This window comes from Schistocerca piceifrons, chromosome 2, assembly GCF_021461385.2.
Source record: "Schistocerca piceifrons isolate TAMUIC-IGC-003096 chromosome 2, iqSchPice1.1, whole genome shotgun sequence".
Taxonomy (NCBI): domain Eukaryota; kingdom Metazoa; phylum Arthropoda; class Insecta; order Orthoptera; family Acrididae; genus Schistocerca; species Schistocerca piceifrons.
The window spans coordinates 282,575,377-282,594,397 of record NC_060139.1 but is presented as its reverse complement, the minus strand read 5'-3'; the positions used below and the strand labels follow the sequence as shown (position 1 = coordinate 282,594,397).

The 19,021-nt window shown below is 38.3% G+C and overlaps 1 protein-coding gene across 1 annotated transcript in view; it reads right to left on the bottom strand.

Annotated features, from left to right (window-relative positions):
• Positions 1–19,021, bottom strand: part of LOC124775330 (dynein beta chain, ciliary-like) — a 702,744-nt gene that overhangs the window by 562,707 nt on the left and 121,016 nt on the right. The window contains exons 9-14 of the mRNA XM_047250162.1: positions 18,141–18,276; positions 16,823–17,107; positions 13,161–13,271; positions 12,927–13,081; positions 11,935–12,159; positions 9,344–9,405 (exon numbers count right to left, since the gene is read on the bottom strand). Of these exons, the coding sequence (XP_047106118.1) occupies positions 9,344–9,405; positions 11,935–12,159; positions 12,927–13,081; positions 13,161–13,271; positions 16,823–17,107; positions 18,141–18,276 (974 nt within the window). The remainder of the gene's footprint in view (positions 1–9,343; positions 9,406–11,934; positions 12,160–12,926; positions 13,082–13,160; positions 13,272–16,822; positions 17,108–18,140; positions 18,277–19,021) is intronic.

Here is a 19,021-nt window from a genome sequence, read left to right as displayed (position 1 = left end):
TCATTCTGTCAGCTGGTAATGTGACAGTCACTGTTTTTGGAAGTTCCAAGGAATAACCCTCATAGATTACTTGGAAAAAGGCAGAACCATAACTGGACCCATTATGCTTCATTGTTGGAATGTCTGAAATCTGCATTGGCTGAGAAAAAACCTAGCTCGGCATGTGAAAAAGTGCTCTTTCACCAGGATAATGCACCATACCACACATCAGTGATAATGATGTCAGTGCATGAGCTGGGTTTTGAATTATTTCCTCACCCATCATATTCACCAGATTTAGACCCCAGTTATTTCTTTCTGTTACCTAACTTGAAACTTTGGCTTATTGGGATTAAATTTTCATCAAATGAGGAAGTGATAGCTGCATTCAAAGAGTATTTTGCAAGGTTTTACACAAACTGTTTTTCAGATGGGATGAAAAAGGTTGAGGATCACTGGACCAGATGTATATCCCTCAAAGGTGACTACATAGAAATTAAGGTGAGCCACTTAAAAAAATATATAAATAAATAAAACTTTTTTTCTTGCTTTTTACCAGACCTACCAAACCACCGCATGCATGCAGTCTCCTCTACAGATGAACCACACTTCCCTAAAATTCTTATGACAAACTTAAGTCAACCATTCACCTTCCCTTCTACCATCCTTACCTGCCTTTCCATTTCACACTGCTTTGCAAGGTAATGTGCAGATATTTAATGAATATGACTGTATGAAACAGCAAGCAGTACACCACAAATGCTGTATTCCAAAATTATTGGATTGTTTTTCCCACTCTTCTGCATTAACTAACATTTTTCTACATTTTGAGGAAGTTGTCATCCATTACATCAACTAGAAATTTGCATTGATGAGAAACTGAGTTGGAAAAACACATCAATGATCTGCTGAAATGGTTAGGTTCAGCTACTTACGCTGTTAGGTCTATTGCAAATTTTGATGATAAAGATATCAGTAAATTAGCCTACTATGCCTATTTTCATTCACTGCTTTCATATGGCATCATATTTTGGGGCAATTCATTATTAAGAGAGAAAGTATTCATTGCACTAAAGTGTGTAACCAGAATAATAGCTGAAGCCCTCCCAAGATCACCTTGCAGACATTAATTTAAGGAACTCGGGATATTCACCGTACCTTCGCAATACATATATCCTCTTATGAAATTTGTCATTAATAACCAATCCCAATTCAAAAATAACAGTGTACTGTATAGCTACAACACTAGAACTTCACTATTCTGGATTAAATCTCACTTTGGCACAGAAAGGGGTGAATTATGCTGCCACAAAAATCTTTGGTCATTTGCCAAATAGTATTAAAAGTCTGACAGATAGCCAACCAACATTTAAAATCAAATTAAAAGATTTCTGAATGACAACCCCTTCAACTCATCAGATGAATTCTTAGATATGAAGTAGTAACTGTAAATAAATAACTAAATAATAAAAGAAAATAAGACAAAAAATTTAATTAATTATTTTGTGTAAAGAAAACTTAAGTTAAAAGTGACACGTTCCACATCATTACAAAATGTCATATTCATGATCTATGGAACAAGGATTAATGTATGTATGTATGTTTAAGTCATCTTGTATCCCCTTACACTTGCTCAATGATGACACCATCCCATGCATCACAGTAAACAGCCTCTGATTGCTGCTCACCCTGTCAATTAGATCATTTATGTACGTATAAAATAAGAGCACTCCCATCAATTCCCTAGAGCAATCCTGATGATAGCCTTGCCTCAATTGAACACTTGATATTAAGGACAATGTACTGGGTTATATTATTTAACAAGTCTTTGACTGTGTCAAGCACTTTCCAGAAATCTAGGAGTATGGACCCTGCCTGTTGCCCTTCCTCCTTGGTTCACAGGATGTCATGTGAGAAATCAGCAAACTGAGTTTTGCATGAATCACTTTCAAAATCGAAGTTCATTTCTGACGAGAAGCTTTTCTGTCTCAACGAAATTTATTATATTCCAACTGAGAATATGTTCAAGAATTCTGCAGCTCACTGATGTTAAGGATGTTGGTCTATAATTTTAAGGGTCTGTTCTTTCACCCTTCTTATATACAGGAGACACCTGAGCTTTTTTCCAGTCACTGGGGGCTTGGCACTGGGCAAGAGACAATAAATGCAAGCTAAATAAGGGCCAAGCAGTGGAGTACTCTCCGTAAAACCAAAGAAATTCCATCTCGACAGGGCAGCTTATTAGTTTTCAACTCTTTAAGTTGCTTCTCTATGCCAGGGATGCCTAATATTATGTCCTCCATATAGCGAGTCTGTACAACAATCAAGTGATGGTAAGTTTATATGAACCACCTGTGTGAACAATTTCTTAAATGTGAAATTTAAAACTTCAGCTTTACTTTTGCTATATTCTACTGCCACATCAGACTGGTCAACAAGTGACTGGATAGAAGCCTTAGACCCATTAACCAATTCCATGTAGGATTAGAATCTTCTCGGGTTCTCTGCCAGATCTTCCACTTACTTGGCATATAATACTCCAGGGAACAATTTACAATCTATTTATACTTTGTCCCTAATTCCTCTATGTCCTTCATGTTGTTGTTGTTGTGGTCTTCAGTCCTGAGACTGGTTTGATGCAGCTCTCCATGCTACTCTATCCTGTGCAAGCTTTTTCATCTCCCAGTACCTACTGCAACCTACATCCTTCTGAATCTGCTTAGTGTATTCATCTCTTGGTCTCCCTCTACGATTTTTACCCTCCACGCTGCCCTCCAATACTAAATTGGTGATCCCTTGATGCCTCAGAACATGTCCTACCAACCGATCCCTTCTTCTGGTCAAGTTGTGCCACAAACTTCTCTTCTCCCCAATCCTATTCAATACTTCCTCATTAGTTATGTGATCTACCCATCTAATCTTCAGCATTCTTCTGTAGCACCACATTTCGAAAGCTTCTATTCTCTTCTTGTCCAAACTATTTATCGTCCATGTTTCACTTCCATACATGGCTACACTCCATACGAATACTTTCAGAAATGACTTCCTGACACTTAAATCAATACTGGATGTTAACAAATTTCTCTTCTTCAGAAACGCTTTCCTTGCCATTGCCAGCCTACATTTTATATCCTCTCTACTTCGACCATCATCAGTTATTTTGCTCCCCAAATAGCAAAACTCCTTTACTACTTTAAGTGCCTCATTTCCTAATCTAATTCCCTCAGCATCACCCGACTTAATTAGACTACATTCCATTATCCTTGTTTTGCTTTTGTTGATGTTCATCTTATATCCTCCTTTCAAGACACTGTCCATTCCATTCAACTGCTCTTCCAAGTCCTTTGCTGTCTCTGACAGAATTACAATGTCATCGGCGAACCTCAAAGTTTTTATTTCTCCTCCATGAATTTTAATACCTACTCCGAATATTTCTTTTGTTTCCTTTACTGCTTGCTCAATATACAGATTGAACAACATCGGGGAGAGGCTACAACCCTGTCTTACTCCCTTCCCAACCACTGCTTCCCTTTCATGTCCCTCGACTCTTATAACTGCCATCTGGTTTCTGTACAAATTGTAAATAGCTTTTCGCTCCCTGTATTTTACCCCTGCCACCTTTAGAATTTGAAAGAGAGTATTCCAGTCAACATTGTCAAAAGCTTTCTCTAAGTCTACAAATGCTAGAAACGTAGGTTTGCCTTTCCTTAATCTTTCTTCTAAGATAAGTCGTAAGGTCAGTATTGCCTCACATGTTCCAGTGTTTCTACGGAATCCAAACTGATCTTCCCCGAGGTTGGCTTCTACTAGTTTTTCCATTCGTCTGTAAAGAATTCGTGTTAGTATTTTGCAGCTGTGACTTATTAAGCTGATAGTTCGGTAATTTTCACATCTGTCAACACCTGCTTTCTTTGGGATTGGAATTATTATATTCTTCTTGAAGTCTGAGGGTATTTCGCCTGTTTCATACATCTTGCTCACCAGATGGTAGAGTTTTGTCAGGACTGGCTCTCCCACGGCCGTCAGTAGTTCCAATGGAATATTGTCTACTCCGGGGGCCTTGTTTCGACTCAGGTCTTTCAGTGCTCTGTCAAACTCTTCACGCAGTATCATATCTCCCATTTCATCTTCATCTACATCCTCTTCCATTTCCATAATATTGTCCTCAAGTACATCGCCCTTGTATAGACCCTCTATATACTCCTTCCACCTTTCTGCTTTCCCTTCTTTGCTTAGAACTGGGTTTCCATCTGAGCTCTTGATATTTATACAAGTCGTTCTCTTATCTCCAAAGGTCTCTTTAATTTTCCTGTAGGCGGTATCTATCTTACCCCTAGTGAGATAGGCCTCTACATCCTTACATTTGTCCTCTAGCCATCCCTGCTTAGCCATTTTGCACTTCCTGTCGATCTCATTTTTGAGACGTTTGTATTCCTTTTTGCCTGTTTCACTTACTGCATTTCTATATTTTCTCCTTTCATCAATTAAATTCAATATTTCTTCTGTTACCCAAGGATTTCTACTAGCCCTCGTCTTTTTACCTACTTGATCCTCTGCTGCCTTCACTACTTCATCCCTCAAAGCTACCCATTCTTCTTCTACTGTATTTATTTCCCCCATTCCTGTCAATTGCTCCCTTATGCTCTCCCTGAATCTCTGTACAACCTCTGGTTCTTTTAGTTTATCCAGGTCCCATCTCCTTAAATTCCCACCTTTTTGCAGTTTCTTCAGTTTTAATCTACAGGTCATAACCAATAGATTGTGGTCAGAGTCCACATCTGCCCCTGGAAATGTCTTACAATTTAAAACCTGGTTCCTAAATCTCTGTCTTACCATTATATAATCTATCTGATACCTTTTAGTATCTCCAGGGTTCTTCCATGTATACAACCTTCTTTCATGATTCTTAAACCAAGTGTTAGTTATGATTATGTTGTGGTCTGTGCAAAATTCGACCAGGCGGCTTCCTCTTTTATTTCTGTCCCCCAATCCATATTCACCTACTATGTTTCCTTCTCTCCCTTTTCCTACACTCGAATTCCAGTCACCCATGACTATTAAATTTTCGTCTCCCTTCACAATCTGAATAATTTCTTTTATTTCATCATACATTTCTTCAATTTCTTCGTCATCTGCAGAGCTAGTTGGCATATAAACTTGTACTACTGTAGTAGGCGTGGGCTTCGTATCTATCTTGGCCACAATAATGCGTTCACTATGTTGTTTGTAGTAGCTTACCCGCATTCCTATTTTCCTATTCATTATTAAACCTACTCCTGCATTACCCCTATTTGATTTTGTGTTTATAACCCTGTAGTCACCTGACCAGAAGTCTTGTTCCTCCTGCCACCGAACTTCACTAATTCCCACTATATCTAACTTCAACCTATCCATTTCCCTTTTTAAATTTTCTAACCTACCTGCCCGATTAAGGGATCTGACATTCCACGCTCCGATCCGTAGAACGCCAGTTTTCTTTCTCCTGATAACGACATCCTCTTGAGTAGTCCCCGCCCGGAGATCCGAATGGGGGACTATTTTACCTCCGGAATATTTTACCCAAGAGGACGCCATCATCATGTAATCATACAGTAAAGCTGCATGCCCTCCTTCATACTGGAACAAAATGATCTCAATCCACTTTCAAAGTGAAATGCTATACAACTGCTTATCTGCTCTTTCTAGAAAAAATGCTCTCCTATGCTTCTTGTTGGATTTATTAACTTTAGTAACCACTGTTGCTATGATGACATAATGATCACAAATGCCTGTCTCAATACTGATACCACTGATAAGGTCAGACCTGTTGGAAGCTACAAGGTCTGAAATATTTCCAGAGGGTATGGGCTGCCAAACCAGCTGCTCCAAGGAGCTTTAGGAAAACATGCTCAAAATTACTTCACAAGACTGCCTGTCTGTACCACCTTCAGTGAATCCATAAATGTCACATTCTATACACAGTAGGTTAAAGTCCCTCCAACTAATACTGCATGATTGGAGTATTTCTGCACTGCTGAATGTAGACTTTCTCTGAACACTTCCAAAACTGCCACAGTGGAATTGGTTGGCCAGTAAAAACATCTAACAACTAATTTGATTTCTCCTAGACCTGTTATGCACATCCAGATAACTTCCCAGCAGCCTAAATTTTGACCTTGACAGACACAACATTCTTGTCAGCTGCAATGAATGCTGTTTGTCATGTGGCACCTAATCTGTCTTTTTGACATACTTTCCATGACGTGCAAAATATTTCAGAGATTTCTACTTTGGGTTTCAGCCAGCTCTCGGTTGCGAGAATAATTTGAGTGTGAGTTAGTTATTTATTCAGTTATATGTTCCATACATCATTTCCACAATTATTTTATCAAAATAATGTGGAAATACTCAGTTTGCAGGTTCTGTATATGGGATTAATTTAACTTAATAAACACACTATTACTATTAGTCCTACTCATGCAAATACGCTTAAAAACAAGGATGTTTTTATCTGGCTACCAATTTTTAATTAGAAATTCATCAATGGATTAGAAGAAGTTGTCCAGGAAAAATGACCTTAGGTTAGATTTAAAATTTGCTTCACTACCTGTCAGACATTTTGTGTTATTGGGCAAAGGATCAAAAATTCTTTTTGCTGCATACTGAACTGCTCTCTGAGTCACTGACAGCTTTGACAATGGATAATAAAAGAAATTTTTCCCTACAGTTCTGTACGTAAGTACATCACTTTTCTTCTCATACTGTGATGGATTGTTTATGACAAATTTGATTAATAAAAACATGTATTGTGATGGCCTTGCTCCTTGAAGAGGTGCCTACATGATGTCTGTGGGTGACCACCACATCTTATTCTTACTGTTCACTTTTGTGCAATCAATACTTTCTTTCTATGTGATGAGTTGCCCCAGAAAATTACTCTGTATGACATTATTGATTGGAAATATGCAAACTCTGTGTGGAGGTTGAAACATTTCTTTCCAAGACCAGCAATTATACAAAGAGCAAAAGCAGCTGAACTTAACTGTTTGAGAAGCTCATTAGTATGCATCTTCCAATTCAAGTTTTCATCAATATGTACACCCACAAATTTGGTGCATTCTACCCTACTTACTGACTCCTGCACATGAGCAACATCAATTGTTGGTAAGACTCTATTTGTTGTAAAGACCTGAATGTAGAGTCAATATATTTAGGGTAAACAGCAGCTTCGGTCGTAAATATTGAAAATTTTTTTTTTTTTTTTTTTTCCCCCAGACTGATTTCAGTCACTGTGTGATAGTCTTCAGTGCAAATTATTCGAATCTTGTAGGCCCTACTATAATTATTACTTGCATCAGATACCTTCACTCACTTTTACTTCATACAATAATTTTTAAATTTACAGAAAAGCCTATCATGTAACCTTAGCAGTTAACCATAGCAGTTGCTGATACAAAGTATTGTATGAGCCCATTGGGAAAACAAGCTACACTTAAGTTGTCTCCTTAGTGGTTAAGGTTACAAGATAGGCTCTTCTGCAAATTTAAAAATTATCGCACGTAGTAAAAGTTAAGATATTTGTTGGAAGCAATCATAAAAGTACATGTTACTCTTCATAGAAAATATTGTGCTATTATGATATGGGCCTACAAGATTCAAATAATTTGCACTGAAGATGGTCACACAGTGACTGAAATCGATCCGTAAAATAAAGTATTCCAATATTTATGACCCATGCCCCCGTTTATCCAAAATATACTGACAACAATAGGTCGTGATGCACATGGTTCCCACTGGAATTAGACAGCATGACTGTAGAGTGTTTTTTCAACATCTGAGGAGAATCCATTTTCAGGGAAACACTTCATAATTCTTTGTAAAATATTGTTTACTATCTCTTTTGTTGCTTTCTCTCTAATGGGATTTATTATATCACTAGTATTGTCTGCAAAAAGTACCAATTTTGCTTGTTGAATGTGAAGTGGGAGGTCGTTCACATATATTAAGAACAGCAGTGGACCCGAAATTGAACCCTGTAGGACTCCATTTGTGATTTTACCCCAGTTACTAAAATTTTCTACATTTCAGACATTGTCTGGCGTATTCAGCATAACCTTTTGCATTCTGAATTTTTCTATGAGAACATCATGATCTACACAATCGAAGGCCTTTGAGAGATCGCAAGAAATACCAAGAGGTTATACATTACTATTTAAGGGTTGTACTATTTGATTAAGAAATATATAAACAGCATTCTCAGTCGAGCAGCCTTTCTGGAATTCCAACAGTGATACGCAAAGTAAGTTGTTTCCACTTAAAGTGTGCAACTACTCTTGAGTACACAACTTTTTCGAATATTTTGAAAAAAAAAAAAAAAAATCAGTGACGAAACTTTCTTATGAAGAGGTTTAATAATTGCATATTTTAGCCTTTGTGGAAAAATTCCCTTTGCCAGTGATGCATTGCACATACCACTGATGCTACATTAGAAAGTGATTGTTAAAACTACTTGCAACGTATGAATTATCTGTCGCAATGCTGCCATTTAGTTTATTTGTTATGGAGCCTTGTACTCTGACTGGCTGTCCTATCTTCCATTTGACAATGTCCCATACAGTTTTAATTTTATTATCTGCATTATTTATTTCTGTCAGAACACAAAGACTTCTGCACATTTTAATGACTTCCCTTAAAATACTACAATATTTTCTGTAGTATGCAAGTAATTTCTGATTCTGACTTATTCTAGCCTTTACATAAATTTCCTTCTTCCTCTTACATGAGATTTTAATTTACTTAGTTATCAATGGCTATATCTTACCTGTTTCTTTTAATGGATCTTTTGGATAATTTTCTAGGAAAGCAACTTTCAAATACTGACATAAATTCACTGTGGAAAAAATTGAATTTGACATTAGCAACTCTTTCTACATATACCTCATCCCACACCACCCCTTTTAGCTCACGCTTAAAACAATGTATCCTGTTTTCTTCAAGTAGCTTCACTGCTTTGTATGAACCTACCTCTGGGTTCTAAGGCGCTCTACTGTTTATTTCCATTAATTGTGCACCATGATAAGAGTCCATTAGCAGCTGGGTACAAATTAATTGTTTCAGCCCAAGCATCATTCATGAAAATGTTATCAAGAGGTGTCCTAATATTTTGCTGCACACAAGTTGGAAAACTGACTACTACAATAAATACATTGAAACTCCCAATAATTGATTCTAGTTAATTTCTCCTCTCAACATCTTTTAAGAAGTCTAACCTGAAATCTCCACAAACTACTAATTGTTTCTTTTTGTCTGACAGGCAGCTCAATTACGCATCTATATTTCTCATAAATAAATGTAAGTTTACTAGAGTGGATCTGTAGATTGTTACAATTATCAGAGAAGTATTTTACTTCTTGGTTCTGATCAACACAAAAACTATTTGTTTTATATCTAAAAACAAAGATGTAGTGACTTACCAAATGAAAGTGCTGGCAGGTCGACAGACACACAAACAAACACAAACATACATACAAAATTCAAGCTTTCGCAACAAACTGTTGCCTCATCAGGAAAGAGGGAAGGAGAGGGAAAGACGAAAGGATGTGGGTTTTAAGGGAGAGGGTAAGGAGTCATTCCAATCCCGGGAGCGGAAAGACTTACCTTAGGGGGAAAAAAGGACGGGTATACACTCGCACATACACACATATCCATCTACACATATACAGACACAAGCAGAAATATGTCTGCTTGTGTCTGTATATGTGTGGATGGATATGTGTGTGTGTGTGTGTGTGTGTGTGTGTGTGTGTGTGTGCGAGTGTATACCCGTCCTTTTTTCCCCCTAAGGTAAGTCTTTCCGCTCCCGGGATTGGAATGACTCCTTACCCTCTCCCTTAAAACCCACATCCTTTCGTCTTTCCCTCTCCTTCCCTCTTTCCTGATGAGGCAACAGTTTGTTGCGAAAGCTTGAATTTTGTATGTATGTTTGTGTTTGTTTGTGTGTCTGTCGACCTGCCAGCACTTTCATTTGGTAAGTCACTACATCTTTGTTTTTAGATATATTTTTCCTACGTGGAATGTTTCCCTCTATTATAACCAAACTATTTGTTTTGATATTTTTAACTTTGTGTCCAACTTTTACGTATGTTGCAGCTCCTCCTTCTTCCAGGATGACTCTCCATGAAGATGATGCAAGTGTATGATCCCCGATATTTAGCCTCTACATCCCTGTGGTTATGAGGTGTTCAGAGAGGCACAGAAAATCTATCCATTCAAAATTTTCCACATCTTCTAGGCAACAAATAAGCTTACCTATGTTTTTTCCCAACCCTCTAATGTTCTGATGAAACAAATGAATTTTATTTTTCTGGAAACAGTTACACTTATTGTAGTCTTGTACTGCTGTAATTTCTTTCAATATTCTCTGTCTTTAATGTGACACTAACCTGAAAAAATGTGCCCTTTGATTTCAGTAATCACATGGATTTTGTATTGTGTGCTTGTGGTCCGCCTTACACCTTCTGCAAGCTGTTCAGTTAATCTTCACCTCCCCCTCCTATTTAGATGCAGGTCATGATTAGTCCATCAACCTCTCCCAATCGTGGCAACAGTCATGACACAGATATGAGACTTTGTTCCAGTCAAAACCAATTTGCTCAACTCTTTGTTTCATGGCTAACAGCAGTGTTAAACTAGGGCTGGTCATGTGGCTGCAAAACTTTGACAAATCCCACATGAATGTGTCCTGTTGCTGCTCTTCTTTTAACATTACACTGTAATTTGTTAGCCAGGCTGTTTCCTGCTCCTCCGACAATAAGTCCTTCATCCTCACCACCAAAATCTCTACATAAGGCCCCTATGTTCTCCATCACCTGACAGCTTTCTGGAGGCCAGTAAATTCAGGAATTTTATTACTAGTAATCTGACAATTTACTGTCAAAATTTTGACAAAGTGGCTTTAATTTGTACATGCTCTGATTTTGTTCTCTGTGTAATGAGTGGTGAGCATTCATCAGAGGATATCAAGCTACCATGTAACCTAGAAAAAACCCTATGTGCAATTCAAGTACGATGCTACCCAAGGAGCAGTTTCCTTCACATAGTGCACCTCTGACCTATCAGGGGGAGTGGTGCAATTCTCTACTCCATAATGCTGGTCCAGTAATCTGCAGCCAAAACTGTCACAGAATTGATGGGGCCTTTGACTGACACTCTCCACTTGGTTCCAAAACAAAGGACCCCCAATCAGTTTGTGAATAATGTTGCAAATTGTGAGCTCTGCTTGCACCCAATGTGCAAGGACAGCAGTCTTCACCACTTCCACCAGCCACCAGTGTGAACTGAGGACCCTCAGAAAACAAGTGACAGACATCACTGGTACTGACATGAGCTACCAAGTTGCAGATGACTGAACACTGGCACTCTCGACAGCTACAGGCAGGGCCTCCTCCTCTACTCGAATGAGGCCCCCTCGCAAACATACTGACTGCACATCGGATTTTTCATCAGCTCTGATTGCTATTTCCCTAAGGGGTTCCATAATGCACCTAATGTTGGCGCTCCCGGAAAGTAGCAAATGTCTCCCTCCTCCACCTTCATGTGCCTGCTCAGACCCTGCTGAAGATGTGGCCCTCTGTCCACTCACAGGGAGGATGGGTTTATTCAGTTGAATAACCTGAAATAATTAAAACGTTTACTACAAATTTTGTGCATTAACTTGATTTAAATGTCAATATGTTTTGTGAAAAAATTCTGCGTAGATTTTTATTACTAGTTTTAACGAATAATCTGCCCATCTACAGTAAAATTAAAAAAAAAAAAAACTGTGGCATACAGAGTGGAACTTGACATTTAGAATATCACCAAACTGTTTCTTTTAGTGTAGTTTTTCCCCTAAGCAATTTGGTCTTTTCTGTGTACAGTCTGCACACTGAGGGGTGGGTCTTCTTTTATGCAGAAGAAATTCTGTCAGAAAAATGCTTTTCTAAAAGTCTGTTGTTCGGCGCATTTTGAGGAGAAGCAGTATGTTGTTGTATATCCCCTTTCCTTGTACACTGAAAATTTGTCAAATGTAAGCCTTTGTCCTTATCATCTGAAAAAAAAACTGAAAATATCAAAAGACAACTGCAACTATCTACTTCTACCACACACTCATTTTCTACTTTGAATTCAGACAATGCTGGTTGCTCATCTGTTGTATTCCATCTAAATTTAGATTTCACAGGAGTGGAACATCTTCTCTAACATGGTGGCTCTACAGATAGGAGTACATTTGAAATACTAGTTAGTTATTAAGAAGTATATTATCCACTGCTGAAGATAGAATTTGGACTGAAAACAGACTGTAAATATAAGTAACACAGCTGAGTATGCAAATAACATTATGGAAAGCAATGGGATGGTAACATTGAAATAATGTTGTTTTCCCACCAGAATCTGATTCAGAAGCAACATCACATGAAAGTAAAACGTTTCATGTTATAGGTCTAGACGGGTCAATTGAGCCTGACTGAAGGATAGCATGGTACGGGTGGGGGGAGGGAAGAGTCTTGGCTGTCTCATCATGCATCTGTCTAGTCCCTGCATGCTCTGCTGGACAGAGCTCTTCCTCACCCCCACCTGTACCTTGCTATCCTTCCCCCTTTCTCGCCTCACTCCAAATTGCTCCTTTCATTCAACATGACAGTTGCATTCCCATCCGAGCTGATAAAGATGTCAGTTATATGTGTGTGAGGTGTGTCAGTTATATGTGTGTGAGGTGTGCTTGCTTGTGTGAATGTGCCAGAGTTTTCTTTTATGAAGAAAGCTTTGGTTGAAAACTAAATGTGTAAAAGTCCTTTCCTTGTGCCTCTCTGCAACTCAGCATATCATCTTTATGGTGAGTAGCTCTCTATAATATTCCTAATACTGTAAAACTAATTACCTACACATGGTATTTACAGTACTTAGTTTAAAGACAAATTACTACATACGGATTATCAAATGATTTCAAGTTCTCAATATGTGGTCGAACTCTCTCTCGTAATTTGTGGATTGTCATAATGGCTCCAGCCACTGGAGGGAAATTCATATCAGCGGGCACATACTTCCTCTGTGAGTACAGCATCTGATGTTCTTCAAAAAGTTCCTGCAACCAATTTCGCTTATTTACAAGGAAACTTTTTTAACAAATCTCATGTATATGGCATACACAAAGGGGAACTCACCTGAACAGTGGCCATCTCTTCTCCTAACATTGTGAGAATGACAGAGTACTTTGGCTCAATTGCCGTCTTAACAATATCACGTTCAAGAAGGGTCCCAGCTATGTTGATAAACTGCAACATTACCCAGTAAATAATGCTATACCACCAATAATTTCTTAAAAATATGGCATACTAACATCAAAAGTACATTTGTTGAAAGAAGACCTTCAAAATCATGTTGCTAACAATAACAAATATGTGTGAAGATCTTATACTTTTTGGTTGATTTTATGTAAAATTTGAGTGCAATTAGCCTGCCCTATAGTTCACCATCCACAATTTTACAGGTGCAGTTTCTCACTGTTCCCCACACTCCTGCTGGTGTTCTCAAGATACCTGCTGCTTGAGTTTCTCGGTGGCAACTGCAGTTCAAGTATTAGACACAATATGGTGTCTAATAATATTCTGAGAACACTATACTTATTTTCGTAAATATCACTGAAGGAAACATTGCAACCAGTCAAAATCTTTTTGTGGGTCCTTGCAACAGCATGTTTCTGTTACACAGGTTCAGTTGCAACATCATGAGGTGTAATTTGATTACATTATTCTTGATTTTGTGGAACCGACAAATTTTATAGCAAATTATGTTTCAGATATTGTTTCCGTAACACAAGCTTACACATTTATATTATTATAATGTCCCTCATATTGGAAGGTGCCTCTTTGCAGAGCTAGAGAGAAAGTGAGATATGGAATCATGAGGGGATGAGTATTGCTGAAGTGTGGCAATAGAAAGAAGGCGCTCTTCTTCCACACTACCAAGCCTTACAAAGAGTTGCTGCACAGCAGGCAACAATGAGTACACATGCATCACCACTGAAAACATTGCTTCATCACTATCTGCAGGAGAGCATTTATCACCATCCAGCACTATTCACAGGAAGCCACCTTGAAAGATTAAATCTCACTGGCTCCTGGAGATAATATAGATTGGGGGTGCACTGAATGAAATTTAATTCTGTCGAATTCTGTCCCATGGTATCACATTGTGGAGGAACTCTACCTATTCACAAAGAACATTATTAACCCCAAAAAAGTGTGGTAGAATTATTTGCACCATCAGTTCTCAAACCTCAAGCAGTCCATTACAGAGTTCTTACTCAGCCAATCCTGTACATTAAGTCCCTCATTGTATTTTTGGTTAAAAATAAAGTCTCTTTCAAATGGAACTGTCATATTTGCTAAATAAAAACTAAATGGAAAAACAATTTGCATTTGGACAACACAAAGTAACGTGAAATGAGACAAGTATGTGGAATTCGTTAATTCAAAGTTGGGTAAAGATTGCTATGCCATAAGGCTACTGAAATGCCACATAAGTGAGCAGGTAATGTGAGTGCATATTATGCATATTTACAATCATATCTAAAATATATAATAACATTCTGGCTTACTCTACTGCAGATCAGAGTACCCTCAGAATACAAAAGAGAGTTATAAGTATCATTATTGGGAAGAGCATTAAATATTCATGCAAGAATTTGCTTAAAAAATTGAAACATACCATGACCGCCCACTATGAACATCTTGGAAACATTACTAATTGACAAAAAACATTAAATTAATAAGGAAAGCAAGGAAAAAAATGTGATATTCACAATCGTTGCACAACACTGCAAAATAATCTCCATGTTACACCTACACACATACACTACTGGCCATTAAAATTGCTACACCAAGAAGAAATGCAGATGATAAACAGGTATTCATTGGACAAATATATTATACTAGCACTGACATGTGATTACATTTTCACACAATTTGGGTGCATAGATCCTGAGAAATCAGTACCCAGAACAACCACCTCTGGCCATAATAACGGCCTTGATACGCCTGGGCATTAAGGCAAACAGAGCTTCGATGGCGTGTACAGGTACAGCTGCCCATGCAGCTTCAACACGATACCACAGTTCATCAAGAGTAGTGACTGGCGTATTGTGACGAGCCAGTTACCCGGCCACCATTGACCAGACATTTTCAATTGGTGAGAGATCTGGAGAATGTGCTGGCCAGGGCAGCAGTCGAACATTTTCTGTATCCAGAAAGGCCCGTAGAGGACCTGCAACATGCGGTCGGGCATTATCCTGCTGAAAGGTAGCGTTTCGCAGGTATCGAATGAAGGGTAGAGCCACAGGTCATAACACATCTGAAATGTAACATCCACTGTTCAAAGTGCCATCAATGCGTACATGAGGTGACCGAGACGTGTAACCAATGGCACCCCATACCATCACGCCGGAAGATACACCAGTATGGCGATGACAAATACATGCTTCCAATGTGCTTTCACCGTGATGTCGCCAAACATGGATGCAACCATCAAGATGCTGTAAACAGAACCTGGATTCATCTGAAAAAATGACATTTTGTCATTCGTGCACCCAGTTTCGTCGTGGAGTACACCATCGCAGGCTCTCCTGTCTATGATGCAGTGTCAAGGGCAACCGCAGCCATGGTCTCCGAGCTGATAGTCGATGCTGCTGCAAACGTCAAACTGTTCGTGCAGATGGTTGTTGCCTTGCAAACATCCCCGTCTGTTGACTCAGGGATCGAGACGTGGCTGCACGATCCGTTACAGCCATGCGGATGTCATCTTGACTGGTAGTGATACGAGGACGTTGGGATCCAGCATGGTGTTCATTCTGCTAACAGTCATTGGATCTCAAACAATGCTTTCAGCAATGTCTTGATACAATAAACCGCAGTCGCGATATGCTACAATCCAACCTTTACCAAAGTCGGAAACGTGATGGTACGCATTTCTCCTCCTTACACGAGGCATCACAACAACATTTCACCAGGCAACGCCCGTCAACTGCTGTTTGTGTATGAGAAATCGGTTGGAAACTTTCCTCATGTCAGCACGTTGTAGGTGTCGCCACCGGCACCAACCTTGTGTGAATGCTCTTAAAAGCTAATCATTTGCATATCACAGCATCTTCTTCCTGTCAGTTAAATTTTGCGTCTGTAGCACGTCATCATCATGGTGTAGCAATTTTTTAGGCCAGTAGTGTAAATATCCTATCACAAGGGGATTAAACTGTTCAGTAAAGAACCACTAAGAGTACATTTTGATTAAATGTAATAGCACTATATGTTTCAATATTTTAACAATTTATCAATAAATTTGAAACTCTAGTAGGTTTTTGTCAAATACTATTAACTTCAGAACAAAATAATGGAAGATCCAGATTGGAATATCAACAATATTATGAAAAGGATAGATTGCTGCTCACTATAAAGGCAACACATCAGCTTGCAGACAGCACAATGAAAAGACTGTTATACATTGAGCTTTCAGCCATAGCTACTTTCACACAAGCAGGCACACTTCACTCACGCATGATGGCTATCACTGGCCACTGTGGCCAGAATGCTGGCCTACTTTTGTGAATGTGTGAGTGTTTTCTTTTCTGACAAAGGCTTTGGTGGACAGCTCAGGCTTTGGTGGAAAGCTCTATGTTTAACAGGCTTTTCACTGTGCCTGTCTGCAACTCAACGTGTCATCTTTACTGGCTGTAGCAATCTGTACTTTTCATAACAGTATTAATTTCAGAATGATTATTTTTGTTTACATATGCTTAGGCTTTCACAACATAAAATTACCAAAATTAAAGTACCTTGTAAATGCTCTCAAGATTGTAGCAATCATCAATGGCTTGACACAAAAGAGTAGCAAGTTTGCGATCAAAGTCCTCAATTTTCTCTCTGAAGACTGAATAATCTTTCACAAAACTTTCATCAGTGGGGTCAAATGGATTGTATGTAATGCTTCCAAACTGACCATATAAGTCACAAAAATCAGAGTAAATTTTTTGTACTTTTGGGCCAAGTACTCGCCCCTTCCCTCCTCCAATTTCAACTTTCTCCAGTTTAAAAAATTCAAGTGCTGTCACAAAGAACTCCTGAAACATATGAAGCAGATGCTTATGATATATCTTAACTTTCCTACCTGTACTACACATTTAGCCACAATAAATTCAGAAAAGTAAAACAATTACAAAGCCAATCAACATGAACACAGAACTTTAGAAGGCACTGTCTTATAGTGAGCTGCATCCTTTTGCCTTCTTTGAAATCAAAATGCATAGTCAAGTTGTCAGGAGCAAAACAATGCTTAAGGATGAAATCTGAGCCACAGTGCGACTTACCAACTTTCACATTATGGGAGCATATTACAGAACTTAGTTAATAAGTTACTTGTAATGTCTAAAAGAATTTTGTACTGTACTGCAGTGATTAGTATTGATAACTAATATTGTTGAGGCCACAGATTCAATTTCTGGTACCTTTTACACAATTTTTTATGATTATTTTTCCCAAAGATGAAATGTGTGGAGCAGCATTCACTACAGCTGCGGCCGGTTACAAAGCTATTCTTGGGTTTCATGCTTGAAAAAGAACACTTCTTTGAACTATAGGTTAAATTATTCAACTTTTTGCTTATGTCCTTATTCATCACTTTGAATCTCCTCTATACATAGTGTGTCTCTCTTTACCCGCTGTTTAAATTTTATTAATAAATGATTGGCACAGTAGTGGAACTCAGTAAATGGCGTACACACTATAGGTATTAATCAGTATATTACTTTGGAAATTACAGTTGTTATGTATGTTTTAAACAAGTTTGAACTTTCAGCTCTGATTACCACCTTATGATCTGCTAGCTAAGAAGAAAGGAAAAGACGAAAAATAGGAAGCAATGTGATGTACGCAGTAAAATAAGGAAACAAACACTAAATAATTGAAAGAATGAGAGAAAGAGAACATCCACAGTTCAAAAAATACTGCAATAACATGAGAAAAACAAGCAAGATGAATGAAATACAAAGTCAACCAAAAATTAAACAGAAGTAATGAATCATTTAGAAATAAAATATAAAAATTTCACTGGACTAATACTCAGATTTGATGTAAATACTGTAAGCATATATTTACCTTAATTAGCTTCAATCTGTCCATAAACTGATTTTCATATTCAAATACCAATTTTGTGTCAAAAGTCCAAGGAACTGGTTCATTATTTCCCTTAAAGTATGATGCTAGAGATGTGCGACATTCATCAAAGATATCACTGAAAATAAAAACAATAACATTATTAACTACCACTCTTTATCACAAGAAGTTACAAAACACAGTAATCCTTAAAAAAACTTTGGAATGACATTAATTTAAGACAGCTTATACTTTTAATGTGGCATGAAATCACACAAGCAAAAGCATGATGATAAATTTAAAACTTTACCAGCATACAATTGTTCCATTAAATTTTGGATGAACTGCCAGGTGTCTGCAACTTCCTGCCATGATAGCTTGGTGCCAAGTCTTCTGGTCATCCTCAGGTGAATAACAATGAAATTGCACTGAGCTGCTGTATTTAAGACCCTGTGGGTAAGCCCAGAAGTGTGATGCAGTGGTTTGAGGAAATCAGTGGCAAGTTCCAATTGATGTGCTCGCCCCCCAACTTGCCTGAGCTGAACCTGATCAAACACATCTGTGTTGTGATTGAGGCCTCAATGCATTCATGCCATGACTCATCGGCACAGTTATCCATGCCAAAGGTGGACATGTCGGCTATTAGGTAGGTGGTCATTATGTTCTCACTGATCAGTGTATATCTGCCATAGTTGATCAACACCTGGCAGCTATAGCACAAATACTTCCCTCCTATACTAAAGACACTGACAATTTCTAGATTGTCTTAAATTTTGCCACCACTGATGTTATCTCACTCTACACCAACTGCCCCCACATACGTGGTCTGTCTGCTGCTAAACATTACCTCAAACAGAGCCCAGCTAATTCAAAACCTATGACAT